This window comes from Podarcis erhardii (genome assembly GCF_964252035.2).
Source record: "Podarcis erhardii genome assembly, chromosome: 2".
NCBI classification, from domain to species: domain Eukaryota; kingdom Metazoa; phylum Chordata; class Lepidosauria; order Squamata; family Lacertidae; genus Podarcis; species Podarcis erhardii.
Window position 1 is genome coordinate 50,184,989 of NC_138498.1, and position 22,022 is coordinate 50,207,010.

Below are 22,022 nucleotides of genomic sequence, written 5' to 3' on the forward strand. Positions count from 1 at the left end.
AAAATATACGGTATATACTGTATTTAAAACAACAAAATCAGTTAAAAAGCCTGCTTCAGTTTAAAAGCCTGCAAGAGGAGGAGGAGGAGGAGGAGGAAGAAGAAGAAGGAGAAGAAGAAGTCTTCCATAGACAATGGAAATTCAGTACGAAGGGTCTGACCCCAACTTGAAGGAAGTTCCAGAAAATTCAGTCTACAATGCTAAACACACTGCTCCTGGTGTGTAGGAACAGTGACTCCCCTAAAGTTGTCAGTGATCAAGCAGGGATATAAAGGATTAGGCAGTTTTCGACCCAAATTGTTAAGGCCCTTGTAATTTAATACAAGGACCTTGAACCTGGCTTGGTGGTGTATGGACAGCTAATGCAAATTTCTGAGCGTCTGATTTATATGCTGGCAACAGTCTGGCAGCAGTCTAGATGCAGCTTTTTGCATCAGCTGGAGCCTCTGGATCAGGCCCAAGGGTAGCCCCATGTAGAGTTCATTCCAGTAATCAAGTCCTGCGGTTTCCGGTGCATGGCCCATCATGGCCAGACTATCCCTGTTCAAGAATGGCAGATGATGTACCAGCCACAGCAGGTAAAAGGCATTCCATGCACTAATGATCTACAAACCATTTAAACAGAAAGCATCTCAATCACACTCATTTGGGATTCTAGAATAAATATCTGGGTTCATTGGGTCTTCTGAAATTTTGGACTTGTTTTTTCTATTCATTCATGGAGTATGGAAACCATATTTAATGTATTCAAATTAAGTTATACAATTAGTTTTCGAAGGTGTACATGGTCACCTGTTTGCTCCTCCTCCACATCTCATTTAAATATAGTGGCCTTTTTTCCTTCACCCCACGGTTAAATTTGATTATGTTCTCATTCACCAATTTCTACTCCAAGAAATTAAAAAAAGAACTCATTTACTGTTGTAACAAGAAAAAAAATACAGAACAATTTCCCTACCTTTTTGGAAAAAAACTTTTTCTTTCTTCATGTCGGTTTATTTCCTGACTTAACTTGCTTAGAATTCTAAGGTAAAAAAATGTGTTATTAGAGCAAGTCAATATGTTGGAAGGAGAATCTCAGTTGTATTGTACAATTCAGCCAAAGTTAAGCATTTTTATTAACGTCAATGGGAAAAAGTTAAGCACATGCTCAGGTCTATGGTTAAAAATAATGAGAATAAAAGGTGCATTTTGTCCTAGTTTTTCTTATTTGTTTTAATGTGGTAAATTCAAACGGTTGAATATAAGAATGATTTCTTTTTTAGCAGAGGAATGAAAGACAGAGACAACAAAATATATGTTTTTCTCAATTTCATGCGAACAGATAAACCTGCTGTTAAGTGGAGCTATGACATTAGAATAATTTTAACACCAAAACGAAGCAATTAGTAAACTCAGTGCAGAGCATGGCAGCTTTGGCACATTGCTACTAAAAGAGAAAAGAAAACAAATAATAAGGTAGAAACCCCATGCATTAAATACATGTTGTTTTCATAGACCAGGCATGGCCAAACTTGGCCCTCCAGCTATTTTGGGACTACAATTCCCATCATCCCTGATCACTGGTCCTGTTAGCTAGGGATGATGGGAGTTGTAGTCCCAAAACAGCTGGAGGGCCAAGTTTGGCCATGCCTGTCATAGACGAACAACACATTGTCTTCTTTCTCAAGTTATGCTAAACCATGGATTAGTGTAACATGCATGAGCAGGGATGAGCCACAGAGAGTCTCAGTAATGCTTTCATCCCATCTCTTCCTCTTGCACAGCTGGGATCATTTGCTTTCCTTTAACCATAGTTGTTGTGTAATTTGGCATAAAAAACTAAGATTAGATCTCTAGTTTATTTCAAACACCCAGCTTCAAACTGGTTTCTTAAGGTATTAAGAAGCTAGGTATTAACCACAATTGTGTATAAGGGTGAAACTGTGGTTAACTAAATGTAGAAGTTTCTGAAGTTCTCTCTTCAGCCATGTGGAAGGACAGGGGAGGGTGTAATGTGCAAGTTGCAGGCTTGTTGCAGCTCATTCCTGCCTTTGCAAAACACACTAAACCATGGATTTGTGTGATTTGCAAATGGGTTAGGGTCTAAACCACTGAGCCTCTTGGGATTGCTGATCCTAAGGTTGGCAGTTCGAATCCATGTGACAGGGTGAGCTCCCGTTGCTTTGTCCCAGCTCCTGCCAACCTAGCAGTTTGAAAGCATACCAGCGCTAGTAGATAAATAGGTACTCCTGTGGCAGGAAGGTAAATGGTGTTTCCATGCGCTCTGGCATGTTCCATTCACCACAAGTGGGTTTAGTCATGCTGGACAAACACACACACAGTTGTACTCAGTACTGTGCGAGGGGTTTTTCACATCCTTCCTCCCCACTGCAGATCCCTGTGGCTTCCGTCAAAGTCTCCTGTGAGGGTTTGAGGACCCCCATAAAGGCCTGGGGTGTGGGATCTGCAGTGGGAATTGCCAGTAATCCTGTGCAGGCAGCTTGTGCAAATGGAAAGTTGTTGCCTTCACTTAATATTTGGTTATTTCTCCCCCCACCCCGTTAATTCCTCATCATAGGCTCTGCTATGCTGTCCACAGTTTATCCTGCACTTTCCCCCCTTCTTAGAACTAAGTATCTCATACATCAGATGCTACTAGCCTTATAGTGATGTCCCTCATGTTCTCTTGTAGGAACATTTCATAGCATTCCTCATCCTAACCATTTTAATTTGCCTCCTTGTCCTGTCAACCCCCACAGTAGGATTTGTGCACATGTTCTCATTCACCAATTCCTACTCCAAGAAACAGCTAGAAATCATAGAAAGACAACTGAGAGCTGTTTGCGTAAAACCCCATTAATTCCTGATCTTTGTGTTCCTTCATAACTGGGAATGAGGCTTTTAACAGAGCTTCTATGAAGTGAGTCATGAGAGGTGATGTAGACATACACTTGCTGCTGTAAACAGCCAGTCTGAGGAAAATCCCTTGAATGCTTGAAGCGTTTATTGAAGTAGTGTCAAAACATGCTACCTCCTTTTACTGAAACCGTTGATGGCTTTGTTTCCATGTTAGAATAACTTCTGCAAGCTCATGAATGCAATAACATCATTTTAATAGTGTTGTGCAATTATGATATTACCTGAAACCCAACATAAAATCTTTTAATTTATTTAATGACATTTACCCTTCTACAAATATTATCATTCATGCAAGGAATGCACACCAGCTAAAATATTTTTTGGGATGAGTCTAAAGAATTAGTAAGTTACAGAAATACAAGGTTAATTCATGTTGGAAGCCTCAAATTTATCTTCATTAAAAGAGTGGCTGGACAAAATGTGGGTGTTGGCCTATATGGCTATTAACTCATTGCATAAGAAGCAAGGAGAAAAGACAGGATGAAGTAGTTTTGAAGTGAACTAGAATATTTTTACTGATTACTATCAAATCTTTTTACTGATTATTACAGAAACAAGTAATTAAAATGTTAAATGTTATTTTAATTGTTTTGAACTTGCAATTACATCAGTATATATATAAACATTGTTATAAACATCAGGATTTGAAAACATGTTATTTTTTGTTATTTAAGTACTAGAATTATGAAAAATAAAGATCATGTTATGGTAACAATAATAAAACATAAGAAGAGCCTGACTACTTCATAACACCAAAGGCCTATCTAGTCTAGCATCCTGTTTTCGTAACGGGCACCTGAATGTGCATATGAGGCCAATAAGTAGGGATGATGTACTATTGACTCTCTTTCTTCTGTACTCCAGCAACTGGTATTCAGAGACTTACTGTCTCTGATACTGCAGGTAAAATAAAGCCATCGTAATTAGAAGATGCTAGTAACCTTATTGTCATTTTAAAACCTTCTAAGTTGGTGTTGGTCACTACATCTTGTGGAAGCAAATTCCTTTGTTTATTGTGCTGCGTGTAGTAATTTTTCCTTTTTTATGTATCTGTCACCCTAACCTACCCCAAATTGATCAAGGAACAAAAGTTAACCTATCTCAGATTGGTTTGCACTCCTGTTGAAGACTCAGATGTACAGTTGGGTGTTCTCTTGGATTAATCCTTGATCCTAGACATCTCAGTGGTAACCAAAAATACCTTTGGTACCTGGGTCTGGTATGCCAGTGATGTTTGTTCTTAGAGATGTCAAATCTAGCCATGGTAACAGCTTGTTCAGATGACTGTAACATGTTTTCTGTGGGCTTGCATTTGAAGAGTATTTGTAAACTTCAGCTGATTCAGAATACTGTAACCAAACGATTACAGCAAATATGTTAACATATATTATAGCAAATATGTTAACACTGTTAAAAACACATTCAATAGATACGGGTTCACAGTTGGGCACGATCTGAATGTGATTATTATTATTGATATGTAGAATAATAGATTGTAGAGTTGGAAAGAATTCTGAGGGTCATCTAGTCCAACCCCCTGCAATGCAGGAATCTCAACTAAAGCATCTATGACAGATGGCCATCTAGCCTCTGCTTTAAAACCTCCAAGGGAGAATCCACCACCTTCTGAGGAAGTCCATTCCACTGCTGGACGCTCTTGCAGGTGGAAAGTTCTTCCTGATGTTTAATTGTAATCTCCTTTCTTGTAACTATACTCCTACACTCCAGAGCAGAAGACAAGATTGGTCCATCTTCCATGTTACAGCCCTTTATATATTTGAAGATATCTACCATATCACCTCTCTATCTCCTCTTATCCAGGCAAAATGTACCCAACTCCCTCAACCATTCATCATAAGGCTTGGTTTCCAGACGCTTGATCATCTTGGTCACCCTCCTCTACAAGAATATCATGGGGGACTATGTCAAAAGCCTTACTGAAATCAAGATACACTATGTCCACAGCATTCTCCTGATCTACCAAGCTTGTAACTATCAGAAAAAGAAATGAGATTTGTCAGGCCTTGCAGATTTGAAATCATTTGAAGCAGCCAGGTGTTCCCTTAACACTTCTTTTCCTATCTTGGGCTATAGCTCCCTCCTTACGTCATTTATTCTGTTGTCACCAGGATGCGCACCAGAAAGTGAAGCCCACCAAAGATTGATATTGGAATCTGCGCCTTTAGCTCGTGCATTAATAATCTAGAGTTAGAGGTGAGCAATAATGTAGCCGAGTTTGCTGATACCAAATTGTTCAAAGTAGTTAAAACACAACCAGAGTGTTAGGAGCTCCAAGCTGGGCAAATGTTCAGTAAAATGGCATAAACAATTCAATGTAAGCAAAAGAGGCACTTTTTTTTACAGAGTGCATAGGTAAACTATGGAATTTGCTCCGCCAAGATGTAGTAGCCACCAACTTGTATGGCTTTAAAAAAGGATAATAATAATAATAATAATAATAATAATAATAATAATAATAATAATAATAATATATTATTTGTACCCTGGCCATCTGGCTTGGTTTCTCCAGCCACTCTGGGCGGCTTCCAACAAAGATTAAAAATACACTAAAATATCACACATTAAAAACTTCCCTGAATGGCTACTAATCATGATATATTTGTTCTACTTCCAGTGTTGGAGGCAGTATGTCTCAGATTACCAGCTGCTGGGAATCACAAGTGGAGAGAACATTATTGTGCTTGGGTCCTGTTTGTGGGTGTCCTGCAAGGCACCTGGTTGGCCACTACGATAACAGGTTGCTGGACCAGATGGCCCTTGTGCCTGATCCAGCAGGACCCTTCTTATGTTATTAAAATAATACTATTAACCATCTGCAGCCTGTACTACAGATAGCTTCTATTTATCATTATTTTTCATGGCTGAACAAAAGTTGTTTTCTGAATGAAATTTTAACATAGGCAGCTGCCTTCTACAGAGTCTGTCTAGCTCAATATTGTCTACAGTGCCTGGTTACATAGCTCTGAGTTTTCAGACAGCACCCCCACTCAGTTCTATCTAGAAAGGCCTGTGACTGAAACTAGGGCCTTTTGCATGCAAAGAACATGTCCTTGCTACATGTAAAGGGCTGCTGTGAACACACCACACACCAAGCTTTTACAGGTCCTGTGTTGAATTGTGTCCCTCTGCCCCTTCCTCCCCTATCCCTAAACAGCTGGTAATGCTGCAGCAATTATTTGATCAGTGCTACATGTGCACAATCTATCCAATGTGCATCTGTAGCTCAAAGTAAAGAGTTTTAATGCATTCTTTTATGAAATGTTACAAGGAATGGCAGTGCCTCTACACCATTTCTTTCTTGACTATTTCAAGCACAAGGCCTGTGAATCTGCAGCTAAGGAAGGAAGTATAAAAACCACACTGCTTAGTTATAAGGGAGTGGGGGTTGCATTTGATTAAGGATAAGAGCAGGCAGCAGACTTGCAGAAAATATTATTCATACTCCTGTCTCTTGTCTCCTGTCTCCCTCCCACATGGACAGGTCAAAGTTTTGGAACATTTTAATTTTCCTCTCACTCATAATTCCAAATAGTAGGAGGTGGCTAGCTTAATTTCACTAAAGGTTGAAGACAAAACAAAGCTTGTATCTCGAGCAGCAGTGGGAAACCTCTGGTCTGCCAACTTAATTAGACCTGCCAGGCCTCCCCACTAGGCCTATCAGGGTGTTTTGCCTAAGCCAAGGCCTTGTGCCAGTGCTTTTGTAAGAACCAACATAGCTTTGAAACAAGCTTTCCAAGCACCAACACTCACCCAATCAGCAGTGCTTACAGAGACACAGTTGCGGTTTTGTAAGTGTTGCCAATCAATGGTGCTTGCAAAGCTCTGTACCTTTACCCATGTGGCTTTATTTTTAACCATGTAGGCAAAGGGAAATGGGTTGCTTTATATCATTGTGACACCATCGTAACTTTGGGTGACTGACACCTGTCAAAGTTGGCTCATGAGATGTGGGGGAGGTAGTGATCTGGCTGGCCAGCAAGATCCAATTCCCTTTTCCTGCATTTGTTGCCCAATTTGAAATTTCATGTAATGACCCTCTAAGTCATTCTCTGTTACTTGATTTCAAAAGAGGAAACTTCTCAAGAATGAGTAGATAAAAGGAAGTTGAAAGGGGAAATCACTAGGGTCAAATCTGTCTGGCACAAGGATGAAAGAAGGCATTGGCTTCCATTCCAAGCTACTTTTGTTTCAGGCAGTGCTGTTCACATTAAACTGTAGTTTGGCTTCTAACAAATTGTGTTATTCATCACACTGCCCACTGTGGTGGAATGTTATTTAATTAATTATGTAACTAACTGCATTATGATTACGTTGTTCCACACCATTCACCTCAGCAAAAAGACTGTTCATTTTAATGCAAAGGAAACACAATGCAAATGGAACAAAACATCAGCTGTGTATTGTTTAAGGACTGAAAACAGCAGCAGCAGCAAACACCAATCATGTTCACTGGATTGATTTCTATTCCAGACATGGGATGCATTAGTTAACATATCACATCAGCTCCAGCCAGCATGGGTAATGATTAGGCATTAGTATTAGTGTATGATGTGGGATACTGAAGCCTTGCTGGTACTGGATTACAGTGGTACCTTGGGTTACAGACGCTTCAGGTTACATACGCTTCAGGTTACAGACTCCGCAAACCCAGAAGTAGTACCTCAGGTTAAGAACTTTGTTTCAGGATGAGAACAGAAATCATGCTCCGGCGGCGCAGCAGCAGCGGGAGGCCCCATTAGCTAAAGTGGTGCTTCAGGTTAAGAACAGTTTCAGGTTAAGAATGGACCTTCAGAACGAATTAAGTTCTTAACCCGAGGTACCACTGTATTATTATTATATATATATAAACCTTTATTTGGGATGTGGAAAGTGAAATCAGGGCAGGGCATCATAAGACTTTGCTGGCAGTTCTGTCTTGAAGTTATGGATATTAAGAACAATAAGTCTCTCTACTTTTATGTGGAACATGCCAAATTATTCACTATGTGAGATCTTATTGAATAGATTTCTGTAGAGACTTCTGGTCTTGGGGCATCAGAGTCCCTCCCAGTCTCTTCTTGTGGTGCACAGTTCTGGCTCCCTGCTTGTCTGCCTGCCTACCAATTATTTAGGACAGTTGGCAAATAATACAGATTTAATTGCTATCTAAAACTAACAACTAAAATGAAAAAAGAGAACAACCTCAAATATAAATGGCAACATCGACAGCAACGGTGCCCGAGATAAGTGGGCTTTGCAATGCTTTCTGAGAGTTAGTGGAGATGGATGTTCGTTACACTGAAGGTGACAATGGAAAAAGTCCTATTTGGAAAAAGCTATTTTCCCCCTCCATGGCACAATAGATCAATTGCAAACAAAACAGACACCTACTAGCATGAGAAAGAAGAAGCACAGGATGGATGAACTTTAAAGGCTAAGTTGCTAACACCACTACCAACAAAACCCCAGAAACCACAAGTAGGAAAGGGGGAAAATCAAAGCACCCACTCCATCCTGCTTCCACAAGGGTGGAAATCTGGTCAGTCTCAGGTCCTGCTTGACAGAAAGCCAGCTATCAACCATATACCAAACAAGCACTGGCCAGTATGAATAAAAAAATTGACCAATGTAATTTGGCATTTACACCAAAAATGCTACCAACATCCCTTGACAAATGAAAACTCAAGCTCCTTTGCCCACTAGCTCCCAGCCAGAAGTCACTCTCTGGGCTTCAGTGATATTAAAAGGGCAGAGCTCACTGGGAAGCAAGAGTCTTAGAGAGTCTGGGTAACAGAATTACAGATTTGGAAGGGATCTTGAAAATCAATTCCTGCTCAGTGCAGAATCTACAGGATGTGCAACTACAGCAACCCTGACAAAAGGGCCACCCAGCCTCTGCTCAGATACCTCCAAGTGAACCAAGAAGCCTACTGTCTCTTGAGCTGCTTCTGTGATGGCTGTCTTAAAGCTGTGGAGAATGCTGGTTGGACTGGATTGTGTTTGGCAATGCCAACAAGCCAGTCCCCTTATCAAATTTATACAATCATATAAAATTAAGCAGCTGCTATTAACTTTATTTAAAAACCTGATATGCTTTATAATGACAAATGTTGTGTGATTTCCGTTTGGCAGTAGCCAGAGTCAAGTGTAGGTCAGCAATAAAAAAACATGGTGTCGATGCAGTTAAGTCTTTATTCAAAGAAACCAAAGCAGCACGGGCCTAGTGGTCCCAGCAACTGCTGCCCAATAGGTCTTGCTCAAATGAAACAGTCTCAAGGACTGAAGGTCCTTCCCACCACTTTCTAATTCTCCTCCTCTCTGGTTGGTCACTGTGAAAACAGGATGCTGGACTAGATGGGTCATTAGCCTGATCCAGCAGGCTCTCCTTATGTTCTTAAGTATTTGTTTCCCAGTTCCTACTGGCAACATTTGCCAGACATCAGGCCACATTTGTAGAACAAACTGAGTATTCTCAGTTTCACTGAAAACTGAAGTACAGCTTCCACTGAAGAAGGTACCAGCTACAACACAACTTTCAGGCTGGAAACATTTTAGGATTTGGGATGCCTTTCTTACAACTGGATCTTCTCATGAAAAATCTTCCAAGCTAATGCAACTGAAGCAGATCAGCTAGCTTTCCTGAGAATAAGGGCTTGTCCACATTTTAGCATCATTTAACTGTTAATCTACTCCCCGCTCTCCACATTTGAAAAAGACCAGGGTAGTCCATAGGCAAAAGCATAAAGTAAGTAAGGCAACCAGAAAATAAATGAAAATATCAAGGAAGTAGTGAGCACATAAAGCAGCAAGTAACAATTCACCCACCCAAAAACTCAAAAACAAATGGTCTGTGACCATGAGTGGAGGGGTTTATAGCCTGATTTTCCCCAATTTATCAGATTATCCCTGCACCAGGAAAATCTAAATTTACAGGGGGGGCTTGGGGATAATGTTATGTAGACTATGCAAACTAAATGGAAACACAAACAGATGCAAACCCTAAATCTACGCATGAGGAAGCAACACAGAATCACATTGGATGAAAGGCTGGGTTGGGTGGGGAGGATATGTCTTCATTTTACATAGTAGTTCTAATACATTTATTTCATTTATTATGTATTTAAAACTTCTATATTTCGCTTTTCCTTTCCACAAAGGAGTTGCTCACAGCTTACAAATATAAAAAACAGTCATCAAATGATTACAATACAAATGATCAACCTAAAAACAGCAGCAGAATACAAGAACACAACGAGCATCTCTTACAACCAATACGTTAACCAACTGAATCAAATGCATGTTTAAAAATTAACATTTTCAGTTTCTGTCGAAACTGAAATAGAGGAAGATAACCTAGCTTCTTGGGTCAGGGAATTCCACCAGGAAAGTTATCTTGGTGTTACCACCAGTCATGCCTCAGAATAGCTTACACAAGAGGGCCATAACAGCTGATCTTAAAGGATGGACAGATTCAGCACATATGTATTAAAGGACTCATAAGATGCCTGGAAGCTGTGGCTGGATGGTTACGTGGGAGCCGGTTGAAGTTAAATCCTTCGAAGACAGAGGTCCTCTGGCTGGGGCGGGATGATATGGGATTGAGGGGGCAACTCCCATCTCTTGCGGGGGTGCAATTAGTGCCAGCACCGTCCGTTAAGAGTTTGGGTGTAATCTTCGATACCTCCCTCTCTATGGAGGCGCAGATTACAGCTATAACAAAGGCGGCATTTTTTCATCTCCGCCAAGCTAAGCAGTTGGCCCCTTATCTCTCTCGCCCTGACCTAGCCACTGTGATCCATGCGACGGTCACCTCCAGACTGGATTATTGTAACTCGCTCTACGTGGGGCTGCCCTTAAGACTGACCCAGAAACTCCAGCGGGTGCAGAATGCCGCGGCGAGACTCCTTATGGGGTCTTCGCTGCGAGATCACATTCAACCGGTACTATACCAGCTGCACTGGCTCCCGGTGGAGTACAGGATCAGGTTTAAGGTGCTGGTTTTAACCTTTAAAGCCCTATACGGCCTAGGACCCTCGTACCTACGGGACCGCCTCTCCTGGTATGCCCCACAGAGAAACCTACGGTCTGCAAATAATAACATCCTCAAGGTCCCAGGCCTCAGAGAGGTTAGGCTGGCCTCAACTAGAGCCAGGGCCTTCTCGGCTGCGGCTCCAATCTGGTGGAACGCTCTGTCACAAGAGACTAGGGCCCTGCGGGACCTGACATCCTTCCGCAGGGCCTGCAAGACAGAGTTGTTCCACCAGGCCTTTGGTCAGGGCGCAGCCTGACTCCCTCCTCTGGCAACCTGCTTAGAATCTTGCTTAATTAGTTGCCATTAATTTGATTTTAATTGATTTTTATAATGTAATATTTTTAGAATGTGTGAATATCTGATGGTTTGATTGCTGATTGTTGTTAGCCGCCCTGAGCCCGGCTTCGGCTGGGGAGGGCGGGATATAAATAAAATTTATTATTATTATTATTATTATTATAAGGCCAGTGTGTGGGAGAGATAGACGTAAGATTTAGGACTTCTGTGTTTGAGGAAGTCTGATGTACTGAAGTATCAAGATACTTCTAAATGATTAAAGGGATTTGATGACACATTCTTTGTCCTGAAAGCAAATTCCTTGAAATACAGCAAATATGTATTCTGTAGACTACTTACATAAAGTATGTAAGGGTGCTTCCAGATGGTTGTTTATTGTAGGATGTGTGCTCCTTATGCATACAATTCTTTAAATTTTACAATTACCAAACCATATAAAAGATACGAAAAATGGGATCTCACCCCTAGAGACTCAAATCTCACAGCCTTATGCTTCCAGTTGTGTGGCAACATTGGTTACAGTATACAATCATATTAGCCCAAAAATTCTATAGTGTGAGGGTGTGTGTGTGTGTCCTGCCCTCTTTCCTGCAGCTGTGTATGTATGAAATGGGTACCTGAAAAGGTATCTCTTGTTTTTATTCCCTTTGGTATTTTTATTTTATTGGTTAGCTTCTCTGTTAACACTAGTTGCCAGATTTTCTTGTACTGTACCATGAAGTCAGCATGGCACCCTCCAAAAGTTTTCAATAATTGGCTATCGTTAGTCTTGCTGCTAGCAATAACTGTCCAATGTGTTTATAATGCAGGTCCATATTATCTCCTGAATAAAGGTTGAATAATGCCAGCTTGGGTTGTTTAATAGCATTCTGCCCTTTTATTGCTTTGATTTCTCTGAACACCCAAACATGTTCACCTTTGTACAGGTCTACCACACGTATGGATGTAATTCCCCTACCCCAAAATGTACATCCCCTCCGACAGGCTTGAATGCAATTTGTTTGCGGCATCCACGTGGCACTTCTGGCATCGTTTGCACAGACCTCACAAACATTGGTCTCAGTGGGAGCTAGCTGCAACTAAGTCTGGATCCAGACCAATGTCTTTAATATTTCTTTTAGAAAAGGCAGCATTAGTTCAATACATTTTGCTGCCTGAAGCAGTCAAAATGATGCACTCACACTAAGGAGGACACTTTTAAAAATCTTACTGCCCTGCTTCAGTTCATCTATCCCCACTACCCTTTAGTTGTTTCACCCTGTTGCATGAACAGGATTGGCCCCAAGAAAATGCATTTGATGAAAGCCGAGGTGAACAGATTTTATCTGTCTTCTCCATACCATACAGTAACTTTGTACCCATTTTCCACATCCACCTTAGCATCTGATTATATCATCTGATTTACTTACGGCATTCTTAGCTTTGGAAACTTCTGAATATCATTTTCAGACATATTCTGAAACAGAAACACATGCAGTATGTTATAATGGTGCCTGTACAACACGTTTTGGTCACTGTAGTTTTGATTATTATAAAATAAAACTAAAAGTGCTGTAGTTACATAGAAGTGGTATTTAAAACTTGACAATCTGCTTAAATGTGACAGATACAATGCACCACAGAGTAACCAAAACTTCCACACCTTTTCACCACTTTTCTTAATAATTCATCCATATCTCTCTTCCTATGCAACCACACCATTTCCACTTCCGCTAGTTATCCTCTCCTTTTAATCCAAAGGAATGACCATTTTTGAAAATGTAATTTTATAGAAAAACTTACAAGAAATCTTTGTCCAGTTATGTTGTATTTCCTTGCAACTTTCTCACAGTCCTTGAAGTTTAGCTGCTGATGAAAAGACACATATTCAGGAAAACTTGATCATTTTAATAAAGAATACATTTATATCAAATAGGTCTCTGAATAACCATAGCTGACTATTATGCATGCTTACTCAGAATTAAGTCTCATTAACATAGGCACTTCTGGAATTCCTCTGTGTACAAAGGATTACATCCTTAGACAAATTCATCACTAAACTCATTTATTTCAAAACAAAACAAATTCCTTCCAGTAGCACCTTAAAGACCAACTAAGTCAGTTCTTGGTATGAGCTTTCGTGTGCATGCACACTTCTTCAGATACTTCTTCAGATGGAAGGCACCTCATTTATTTCAGCTGGACTTACTTTAGCAGAGCTAGTATATGGTTTATAAGGGCACAATTTGTCAGAGCTTTTCAGCCTGCTGAAATTAGAATGAAAAGAAACTTAAATTTCAACAGGAATAATGTTACTAAAGGCGTTGAGATCATAAAAGGCACAAAGATAAAGGTATATTAACAAAAATATTTCCCCAAGTTCTGTCCCTTGTGTAACAGGTTAATTCAATAAAATGCAGATTGACATGTACACTGATGTAAAAATCCTCACAAATTACAAAGCAACAAAAATCCCTCCCATCTAATCCTATCTTCCTGAAAATTTAGATGGCAGTGTTTACTTATCTTCTATTAACATATTCATCAATTTAAATTAAAGAGAGCTTTTCCTATCATTTTAAGGGTTCAAGTAAAACAATTCACAATAACTGTGTGGTATATGAAATGGCTGACTCCAAACTGGAGTACTCTTGTAGTTTTAAGAAGAAACCTTTTCAATACTTTGAGGATAAAATGCACTGTTGCCATGCGGTAGTAATTCACAAACGAAATCTAGTGAATTGCATTTCCTTCCTAAGACAATAGGTTTGTCCGAAAGATACAACAGAGCAAAGAATCTACTCAGTTCCTTATCAAAATGAATGTAGTTTTAGAATTTGTCACAGGTCACTTACGGTTATAGCTAAGGCAGCAGCCACAATTTTCTAGACTTTTCTCATTTTCTAGAATTTCAACAGTTAGAGAGGCAGGCAGCCATTTTGTGTAGAAAGTCTGCAGTGTTGCATTTGAGAGGCTGGTGTAAGCCTATCAGTTTATGGGAGAATGGTTTGGGAAGGTTATCTGGTCTTTCCCTTTTATTATTAGCTGAAGAACTAGTGATTCTTGAAGCTTAAACTTTGATTTCAGAATCTGTTTTAACTCAGAAAAATAAGTCTACCCTGTTCATAGTCTGTCCATAAACTACTGGACACTTCATGTAGACTGTAATCCTGTGTAAATTAGCAATTTGGGCCTAAGAACATACTAGAGAATCTTAAGCACAACTTAAATTTTGCACCCAAAGTAATGATAGCCTGACATCATATTTGAGAAAATGGCTCCCAGCAGTGGCAATTAAGAGCAGAAAGGTTGGAGGAAGGGGAGAAAGTATAACAATATCTCCACTGGTGCCAATTGAAATGTTATTCCTCCCCATAAAATCCCGAGATTGCCGCTGGTAAGGAGAAGGCTTAAAACTGGCCCTCCCTATGTGCTTTGATACTGATACCTTCACCCCTTCATGCCTGGTATTTGTTCTTTTAAACATTATTGCTAATCATATCATTACTTTCACATAGAATTTGGTCTTAAATCATTCCCCACTTCAGTAACTGCAAAATAAAAATCCCTGGCAGCAGTAAGTAACTGTCTTCTCATTTGTGCTTGTGAGATTTAGTCTCAAAAAGGAAATTCTGGCTTCATCCAATAGAAACTCCCCAACCCAAAGCATATGCATGGAATACAGATTGGATGGTACAGGACAGCAACGATTAACAGTGGATTACTTTCTTCACTAATCAACCCAATTCCCTTTCGAACAGCAAAAACACTGCTATAGCCTGTCTCTACACACTGTGTTTAAGATAATTTACAAGAGTACCCCAAGGCTGGAACCTGTATTTCTGACCCTTTGTTAATTCCAGAAAGGGATTTTCAAGACTTTGTTCTTTGTTTTCATGTCCTCCATTCTGGGTAGTCAAATTGCAAAGCGGGCAGTAAACACTATGCATTTCTTTCATGGCAGATGTTCTGCCGTTCGCCAGCAGAATCTGCAGCAGCCCAAAGAGACAGAATTCATACACCCACACAGGCATGATACTAAGAGATTCCTGATGGCTCTTTTTAGTATGACTCCCTTCCATTCAATAGTATTCCAGGATATTTTGCTGGATTATCAGATAAATAATCTTGTTTCCATTTTAGCCAGGGTGGGGTATAAATAATAATAATAATAATAATAATAATAATAATAATAATAATAATAATAATAATAATAATAATAATTATTATTATTTGTGGAGTCCAGTAGGGAGAGGAAGCAGCGAAAGGCAAAAGGGAGAGGGAGAGATGCAAAGCAGAGAGGTGATGCTAGGGCCAGTGCGGGGAAACAGTATTGGGAGAGGAATCCTTGCTCTAACTCCTTTTTGGCAACTCCTGTATCAAAACTGGAGCTCACAGGAGATTTCAGGGCAAAATAGAATTGTGTCTCTGGAGCCAGATGATAATTTTTCATACTTGGCAGAATAGGGGGTGTTGCTCATGAATGGCTAAAACTTGGAGAAAGGAAACTATTTATTATGGGACAAACACTAAGTTTTGCCCAGCATCAATGTTAATGGAGTGTGAGCCAAATATCTGATACATGGAGTGGATTCTGCAAGATTCCTTTTGGAAAACACCTGGGTCATGTAAGCCTCAGTCTTGGTAATGGGTATTGCTGGGTCCTAGTGTGATTATAGCACAGTGTTAAATGCCATACAGAATCACTGTTTTAATTTCATTCTCAGTTGATTGCAGAATAGCAGTGCTTGTTGTGGAAAGGACCTAAGTTTCAGGAAAATTAAAAAGGCTGTGCTGGAAACTTATTCCAGGCAGTATACATAGACTTCAAGGCAGATGGGGGCCTGGAAGGTACCAGTGGGGTGGATTGACTGGAGGGAGTGTCTGATCAAAACAAATGTATTGGGGGTGGGGGGGATCGTGCCAAGCAGGTAGGTAGATAGACCCTGCTGGATATTTGGCAGCCTGAGTAAGCAAAGCAAGGAAGAACTCTGGATCAGAAAACCTCTCTACGGCTTTCTAAAGCAATTACTAAGCTATAGACTTCTTCCCCTGCAATTTGAACACTGCCAAAATGTGAACTACTGTGGAAGTATTCAAAGGAAAACAAACCTTAAACTTTGCAAAGAAAGTTACAAGTTCCTAGATTGCTTATGTAAATTTAATATTTTATCCCATCCCCCCATGGCATGCATTTGAGTTTATTGATTGTTGCAGCAGCACCCTGTGATGTAAGATAGGCTGAGAGATATGCAATTTGCCTATGGAAACACACAGAACTTCATAGCTAACTGGAGTGAAAGTAGCAGAGATTGTAGCCATTTACAAATACATTCAGAGTTTTGAAATTCTCTGAACTTTGGAGCTAAGTTGTATGAAAATAATATGAGGATTTATGAGATAAATAAATATGTAGAAATAAAAATGTATCTTCTAGGTTTTTGGAAATACACCTTCACAGCAAAGGTTCCCCAGCATTTTAGCCTCATCCCCAGGCTGCAAACATCATGGAGGCAGCTCACTCATCCTCTGGGGTCCTCATGCCCTGATGTGAAGCTTCTCTCTCACTTAAAGTAAAATCAGGGTGAAACCTTCTTTGACAAATGATGGAGGACAGGCCTTTGTGTTGTTTCGTTGCTAGTATCTTGCCACTGGAATGGGTGGACAACCTGCGACTGATGTGCTCATATATTGGACCAGAGTGCCCAATGAATCACTAGTGTTCCTAATTGTTTAAACAACATTCATTTCTCTCCAACTACATGCTAGGTTCTATATAGAGTTCTGAAGGGCCACAGTCCTTTGTCAGGGAGCTTACAAATCCATATTTGATACACAAGGCAGAGAAGACGTGACAAGTTAGGGACTGACAATAGCCTGGCTCAGAAGGTATGGTTACATGTGCAGACGGCATTTTTGCTCACACAAGGGGGGGATCTCCTGGCTTTCTGTGATTCCTTCCCTCCTGTTCTTGTGCCACATGTCATGCTGTTTTGAAGGGTCCTCCAACCATCAGAAGTGGACTTTTGGGTTGCAAGGGGTGTGAGGAGGAAGGCCCATTCTATAAATGGAACTCAGTTTTTATTCACAGAACAGAATCCCAGTTCAGTGAAGAGAAAGGACAGGGATGGGTTGAGACAGGATCCTTTCCTTTCAGAAAAGTGAATTAGGAAGTTTCTAACAAGTTCCATCACATTCAGAAGGAGGCATAAAGTCTATCAGAAATGACTTCTCAAGGATTCATCATGTCATACATGTAACAAAAATATTTTTTTGTAGCATAAAGTTAGAGCAGCAAAACTGAAATCAAACTTACCCTCTTGAAGTAGTTTGCTAACTCATCTGGAGACCAGCGGGCCACTTCTGAGCGATAGGGAGTGTTTCGTGAATCCATTTCTCTTCTTCTTGCCTAGCCAGTTACAAGCCTGTTAATGCCTATCTTGCGAGTGATCCAAGAACAGGACTCATCCCACACAGTGACCCAGAGTGGTAAATTCCCAAGTTTTTTTTCTTTCTTCAAAACTGTGCTGCAAATAAACTGCTCAGAGCAACAGCTTCCGGTGTGAACCAAACGGTTTCTTTTCTTTCTCAGAAAACCCGTCAGCTAGTTAGTCAACTCCACCACTTCCTTTTTCTGAATCTAAATACGTAAACAAGGAACCATGGGGCTCAATCCTACCATTGCAAAAGAAGGGTTTACAGTGACAAGGAAGAAATGATATGACCCAGGAAACTTTCCCCCCTGTCCAATGTGAAGCAAAGCTAGTGGTCACTGATGTCTGGGTCTACACACATTAAAAAGAATGCGATGGCAAAGTTCTGAGCTGGTAGAGGTGGTAATACCCCCCACATTACAAGCAGGGATTATATTTTCGAATGCTCTACTTAGAAACATAGTTGCAGCAAAGAGAAATTAGCACAGTAGAGAGAACACTAAGCCAAATCTCCCTCCCACCCCCCGTCATATTTTTTGTTTTCATTTTCTGTAGAGAGCTTTAATGTGGGGGAACATTAGAAATGTGAGGTGCATCCATACAGACTGAAATGGTACAGCCCACTCTACCAAATCAAGATTCTATCATCTTGTTCTGCTTTGTCTTTAGACCAGGCCTCAGCCTATGTCATTATCCCCACAATGGTGAAGGTAAGGCTTACTCAGTTCTATAAAGAAAGGATTGACAGCAAATTCTCTGTATTACCACAAGAAGGCAGCAAAGTTCAATTATTTGCATTCACATACTGAATTTGTTCATAATTTGAACTAGGAGTAGGATAGATATGTTTGATGTTAAAAGGCCTTATTCTAGGTGTTAGAACCAAAGTGCAGAGTGAGCGGAACTTAGAGTATGAGGATAGTATCCCTAACCTATGCATCCCTTTGGCTTTTCAAACATTGCAGTCTGAAAAACGCGTGCTAGGGAGACACACTGGGGCTTAGTTCTATGTAAGAATGCACACAAGTACAGTCACCTTACTCCTTGTGATCACTGGTGGAGGAAGGCAGGTGCGGGGAGTGCGGTGTCCACCGGGTGTCAGCAGTGAGGGCGGGTGACATCGTTGCCCCCCCCATGCTTGCTGCATGGGCGGCGGGCCACTAGGGCTGCTCAGGTGGCTAGCAGCGCCCCCCCATGCTCGCCATGCGGGCAGAATGGGATGCTTGCCATGTGGGCGGCTAGCCCCATCCCCACAGGCAGCTAGCCCCACCCCCGCACTGCTCTGGGTGCCGGGGCAGGTAGCTCCATCCCTGCTTGTGATTGAGGACAGAATAACCCACATTTGAAGACATCTACTGTTACATATCTCCTGCCAACCTAGCAGTTCGAAAGCACGTCAAAGTGCAAGTAGATAAATAGGTACTGCTCCGGCGGGAAGGTAAACGGTGTTTCCGTGCACTGCTTTGGTTTGCCAGAAGTGGCTTAGTCATGCTGGCCACATGACCTGGAAGCTGTACTTGGCCAATTAAAAAGCTCCTTTGGCCAATAAAGCGAGATGAGCGCTGCAACCCCAGAGTCGGCCACGACTGGACCTAATGGTCAGGGGTCCCTTTACCTTTACCTTTACTGTTACATATAGCTTGTGCCTCAGACCATAATTTCAGTGGGAAATCCTTTGCTGGTCAAGTCAGTGAACAATGCTGTTAGCCATAGCATTTAGCACACTAGGCTGGCAATCCTAACCACACTTTCTGGAAAGTTGGGATGGTGGAGAAACTCAATTCAGTTTACATTTAAAGGCAAACTTGCTAAATTTATGCTTTCTGAAACAATACATGAACCAAAACACAGCATGCCTTTGAAATTTGCACTTCTCCCAAGTTCTAGCCAAGTTGTTGCCATCCACTTCTCTTGAGAGAAAATGGAATGTGCCTCCAGGGATGAAGTCAAAATGAAGTGACCTCCTTGGGTCTCAAGCCTGGGCAGTGTGTATGGAGGTTCTGGGCTGTTCCTACGACAAGACCCCCCACTTGGCCTTACTGATGTGGTCCAAAGGAAAGCAGAGCAATACATTTGGCAGGAGCAACGACAATGTAAGCTAACACTGTCTTAGGGACTACAGTCTGGATGTGTGTCGGATTTACTCCTTAGTTGTTTCTTTTCCCAAAGATGTCCCAAAGATGACCAAAGCATAATGGCATTCAGCACTCAGTTCTCACATGCAGCTCCTAGAAGCTGTCAGCATCTGACAGCAGCCACATCCTGGGAGACAGCTTTGACTGTCTGGCTAAGCCAGATGAGGGTAGCCAGTAGGTCTTATCCCCTCAGTGAGTTAGGGACTTGTTTACCCCCTGCATGTGAAGACAGGCTCTGGCAGATTGAGCAGTGAGTTGAACAGTCAATAAAGTGGTTTCTGCATGTGCTGTACTGGGAAATGAGGGGCAGCTGGGGCTTGTTAAGCTAGGGAGGTAGCCCATCTAGGAGAAGGAAAACTTACTTTAGACCTCTGCTGCCTTGCAGCTATACTAATTTGTGAGAAAGACTCTGGAAGTAAACTCTGAATTCAGATAGACCCAGCACAGTGGTGGGTTGAGCCAAGGTCAAAATTAAGAAGTCACAGGGCTGTTGGGCAATCTATAGTGGATTGGTGGGGTAAGCTTCGGCTTCACCACCCCTGAGCTAGACAAATAAACTTAAGATCAGTCTACTCCAGACAAAGTGGATGTAATAGTAATGAGGGACTTAGTGGACTGCTTGGAAGGGGAAATGCCTTTCTAGAGTACTTCTGTATACAGACCTTTTCCTGAATAATTAAATAACCTCAGGGTGCTTTTAACCATTATTTGACAGTATTATAACAGCACCCTCTGCTGGAATACAGAGGCATGACCATTGTACCCATGCTTTAATAATCTTGAGATTTGACTTGCAATGTGCTCTATCAGGGGCTGCCCATGAAGAAAGGTTGGAAAATGCAATAGGTACAGAACTCCAGTCATATTGCTTTGGTCCTTAAATGGACCTCAGAATATTCTAGTAACCCGTGTAGCTGTTTAAGGACTAAAGCAATATGACTGCAGTTCTGTATCCATTGCATTTTCCAACCTTTCTTTAGATACTGACTTTGATCTATTGTTCCCTAAAACTATACAGGAATTGTAATGAGCGCCCCAAATGAACCTCCCTAGAGTGTGTGATTAGATTTGACTTCATAAGAAGCAAACCATTCTCAGTTGCTGCCACAGAACTTGTGTTTCCATAGGCTGTGAATTTAGCACCTGCTGTTCTAGTGTGCTGTGGGCATGTTCCGCTCAGCATGCAATATGAAGCAGCAGTTGTGGCTCAACACAACCCCCCCCCCCATTGCCAGCAGCTATCTCAACAGCTGGCAGGGAACGTCATATCTTCTCCCACCAGCAACTGGGATTTGAATTTCTCACCCACTGATCAATCACAAGCAGGCCCAGAGGCGGCACTGACTGGGACTCTGTTGCTCCCTGGGGATATATTCAGGCCCACCTCCATGTTCAGTTGCGAGTTAGTCTCTCTTCCACCTCGTTAGCATGGTTTACTGTATGTCCTTGCTATGAAAGTTTAGGTCACTGGATTTGGGATCAGGAAGGAATTTCTCCTCCAGGCAAATTGGGCCTGTCTGAGGTTTTTTTTTTTCCCCCCCCTATCTTAGCAATTGTCACAACTTTGGGCAGATAAGGCATTGGGTTGGATCCTTCATCAGTGGTGGAGGGAGTGTGATTTAAGTGTCTGCCTTCCCCCTCCAAGGAAATGGGGGTATCTTGTTAAAAGTATCCTTGAGGAGGTGCTTCTGTCCCTACACCCAGATGGGGGTTGAGGGCCATAGCACTCCCCAAGGTGGCGGTCCTGATGGGTTGCTTCTATTTGATGTATGTCATAGGGCAACCTTATCTCACAATCAACCTCCAATGGTCATCATCCATCATCCCGGATCATTCAGGATACACAATGCCTAAGCCAAAGCTTACTTACATTTGGAATAAATAAAAGTTGTGGCCTGTTTTGATCCAAGAACATTGTACTATGATTATTCTACTTCTGCATCCCTCTGCCACCAGCTTCTTGGCAAGGGACTTACTGTGCCTGTGCGTGCAAGTAGCACTTTTCTTTCAACCCATTTTCAGCTGCTAGCTTACATTGTCGCTGTTGGTTTGTGGTGTTAGTTTTTCTGCTTTTTGTTCTTGACTTAATTTGAATCATTTTTAATTGTTTTATGATTGCTTTATTTTTCTGTATTGGTGAAATGTGGGCTACAAAATTATTTAGTAGTGTATTATTACCAGCTGCCTGACAGAGAGGTAAGCTGTTACATTAGCAATGAACTTGACTCACAGCATAGCTGGAGG

At 41.3% G+C, this 22,022-nt stretch overlaps 2 protein-coding genes and 1 long non-coding RNA gene across 9 annotated transcripts in view; 1 reads left to right on the forward strand and 2 right to left on the reverse strand.

Annotated features, from left to right (window-relative positions):
• LCP2 (lymphocyte cytosolic protein 2) overlaps positions 1–17,828 on the reverse strand; it is a 38,655-nt gene extending 20,827 nt beyond the window's left edge. Inside the window, 4 exon segments of the mRNA XM_081851917.1 lie at positions 959–1,024; positions 12,640–12,686; positions 13,013–13,075; positions 17,526–17,828. Of these exon segments, the coding sequence (XP_081708043.1) occupies positions 959–1,024; positions 12,640–12,686; positions 13,013–13,075; positions 17,526–17,603 (254 nt within the window). The 5' untranslated portion in view covers positions 17,604–17,828.
• KCNIP1 (potassium voltage-gated channel interacting protein 1) overlaps positions 1–22,022 on the forward strand; it is a 573,342-nt gene that overhangs the window by 27,044 nt on the left and 524,276 nt on the right. The window lies entirely within an intron of this gene.
• Positions 13,185–15,248, reverse strand: LOC309336474. The gene is made up of 3 exons (XR_014154044.1): positions 14,718–15,248; positions 13,395–13,476; positions 13,185–13,269 (listed from the first exon to the last, which is right to left on the reverse strand). It is a non-coding gene; the product is annotated as an uncharacterized lncRNA (long non-coding RNA).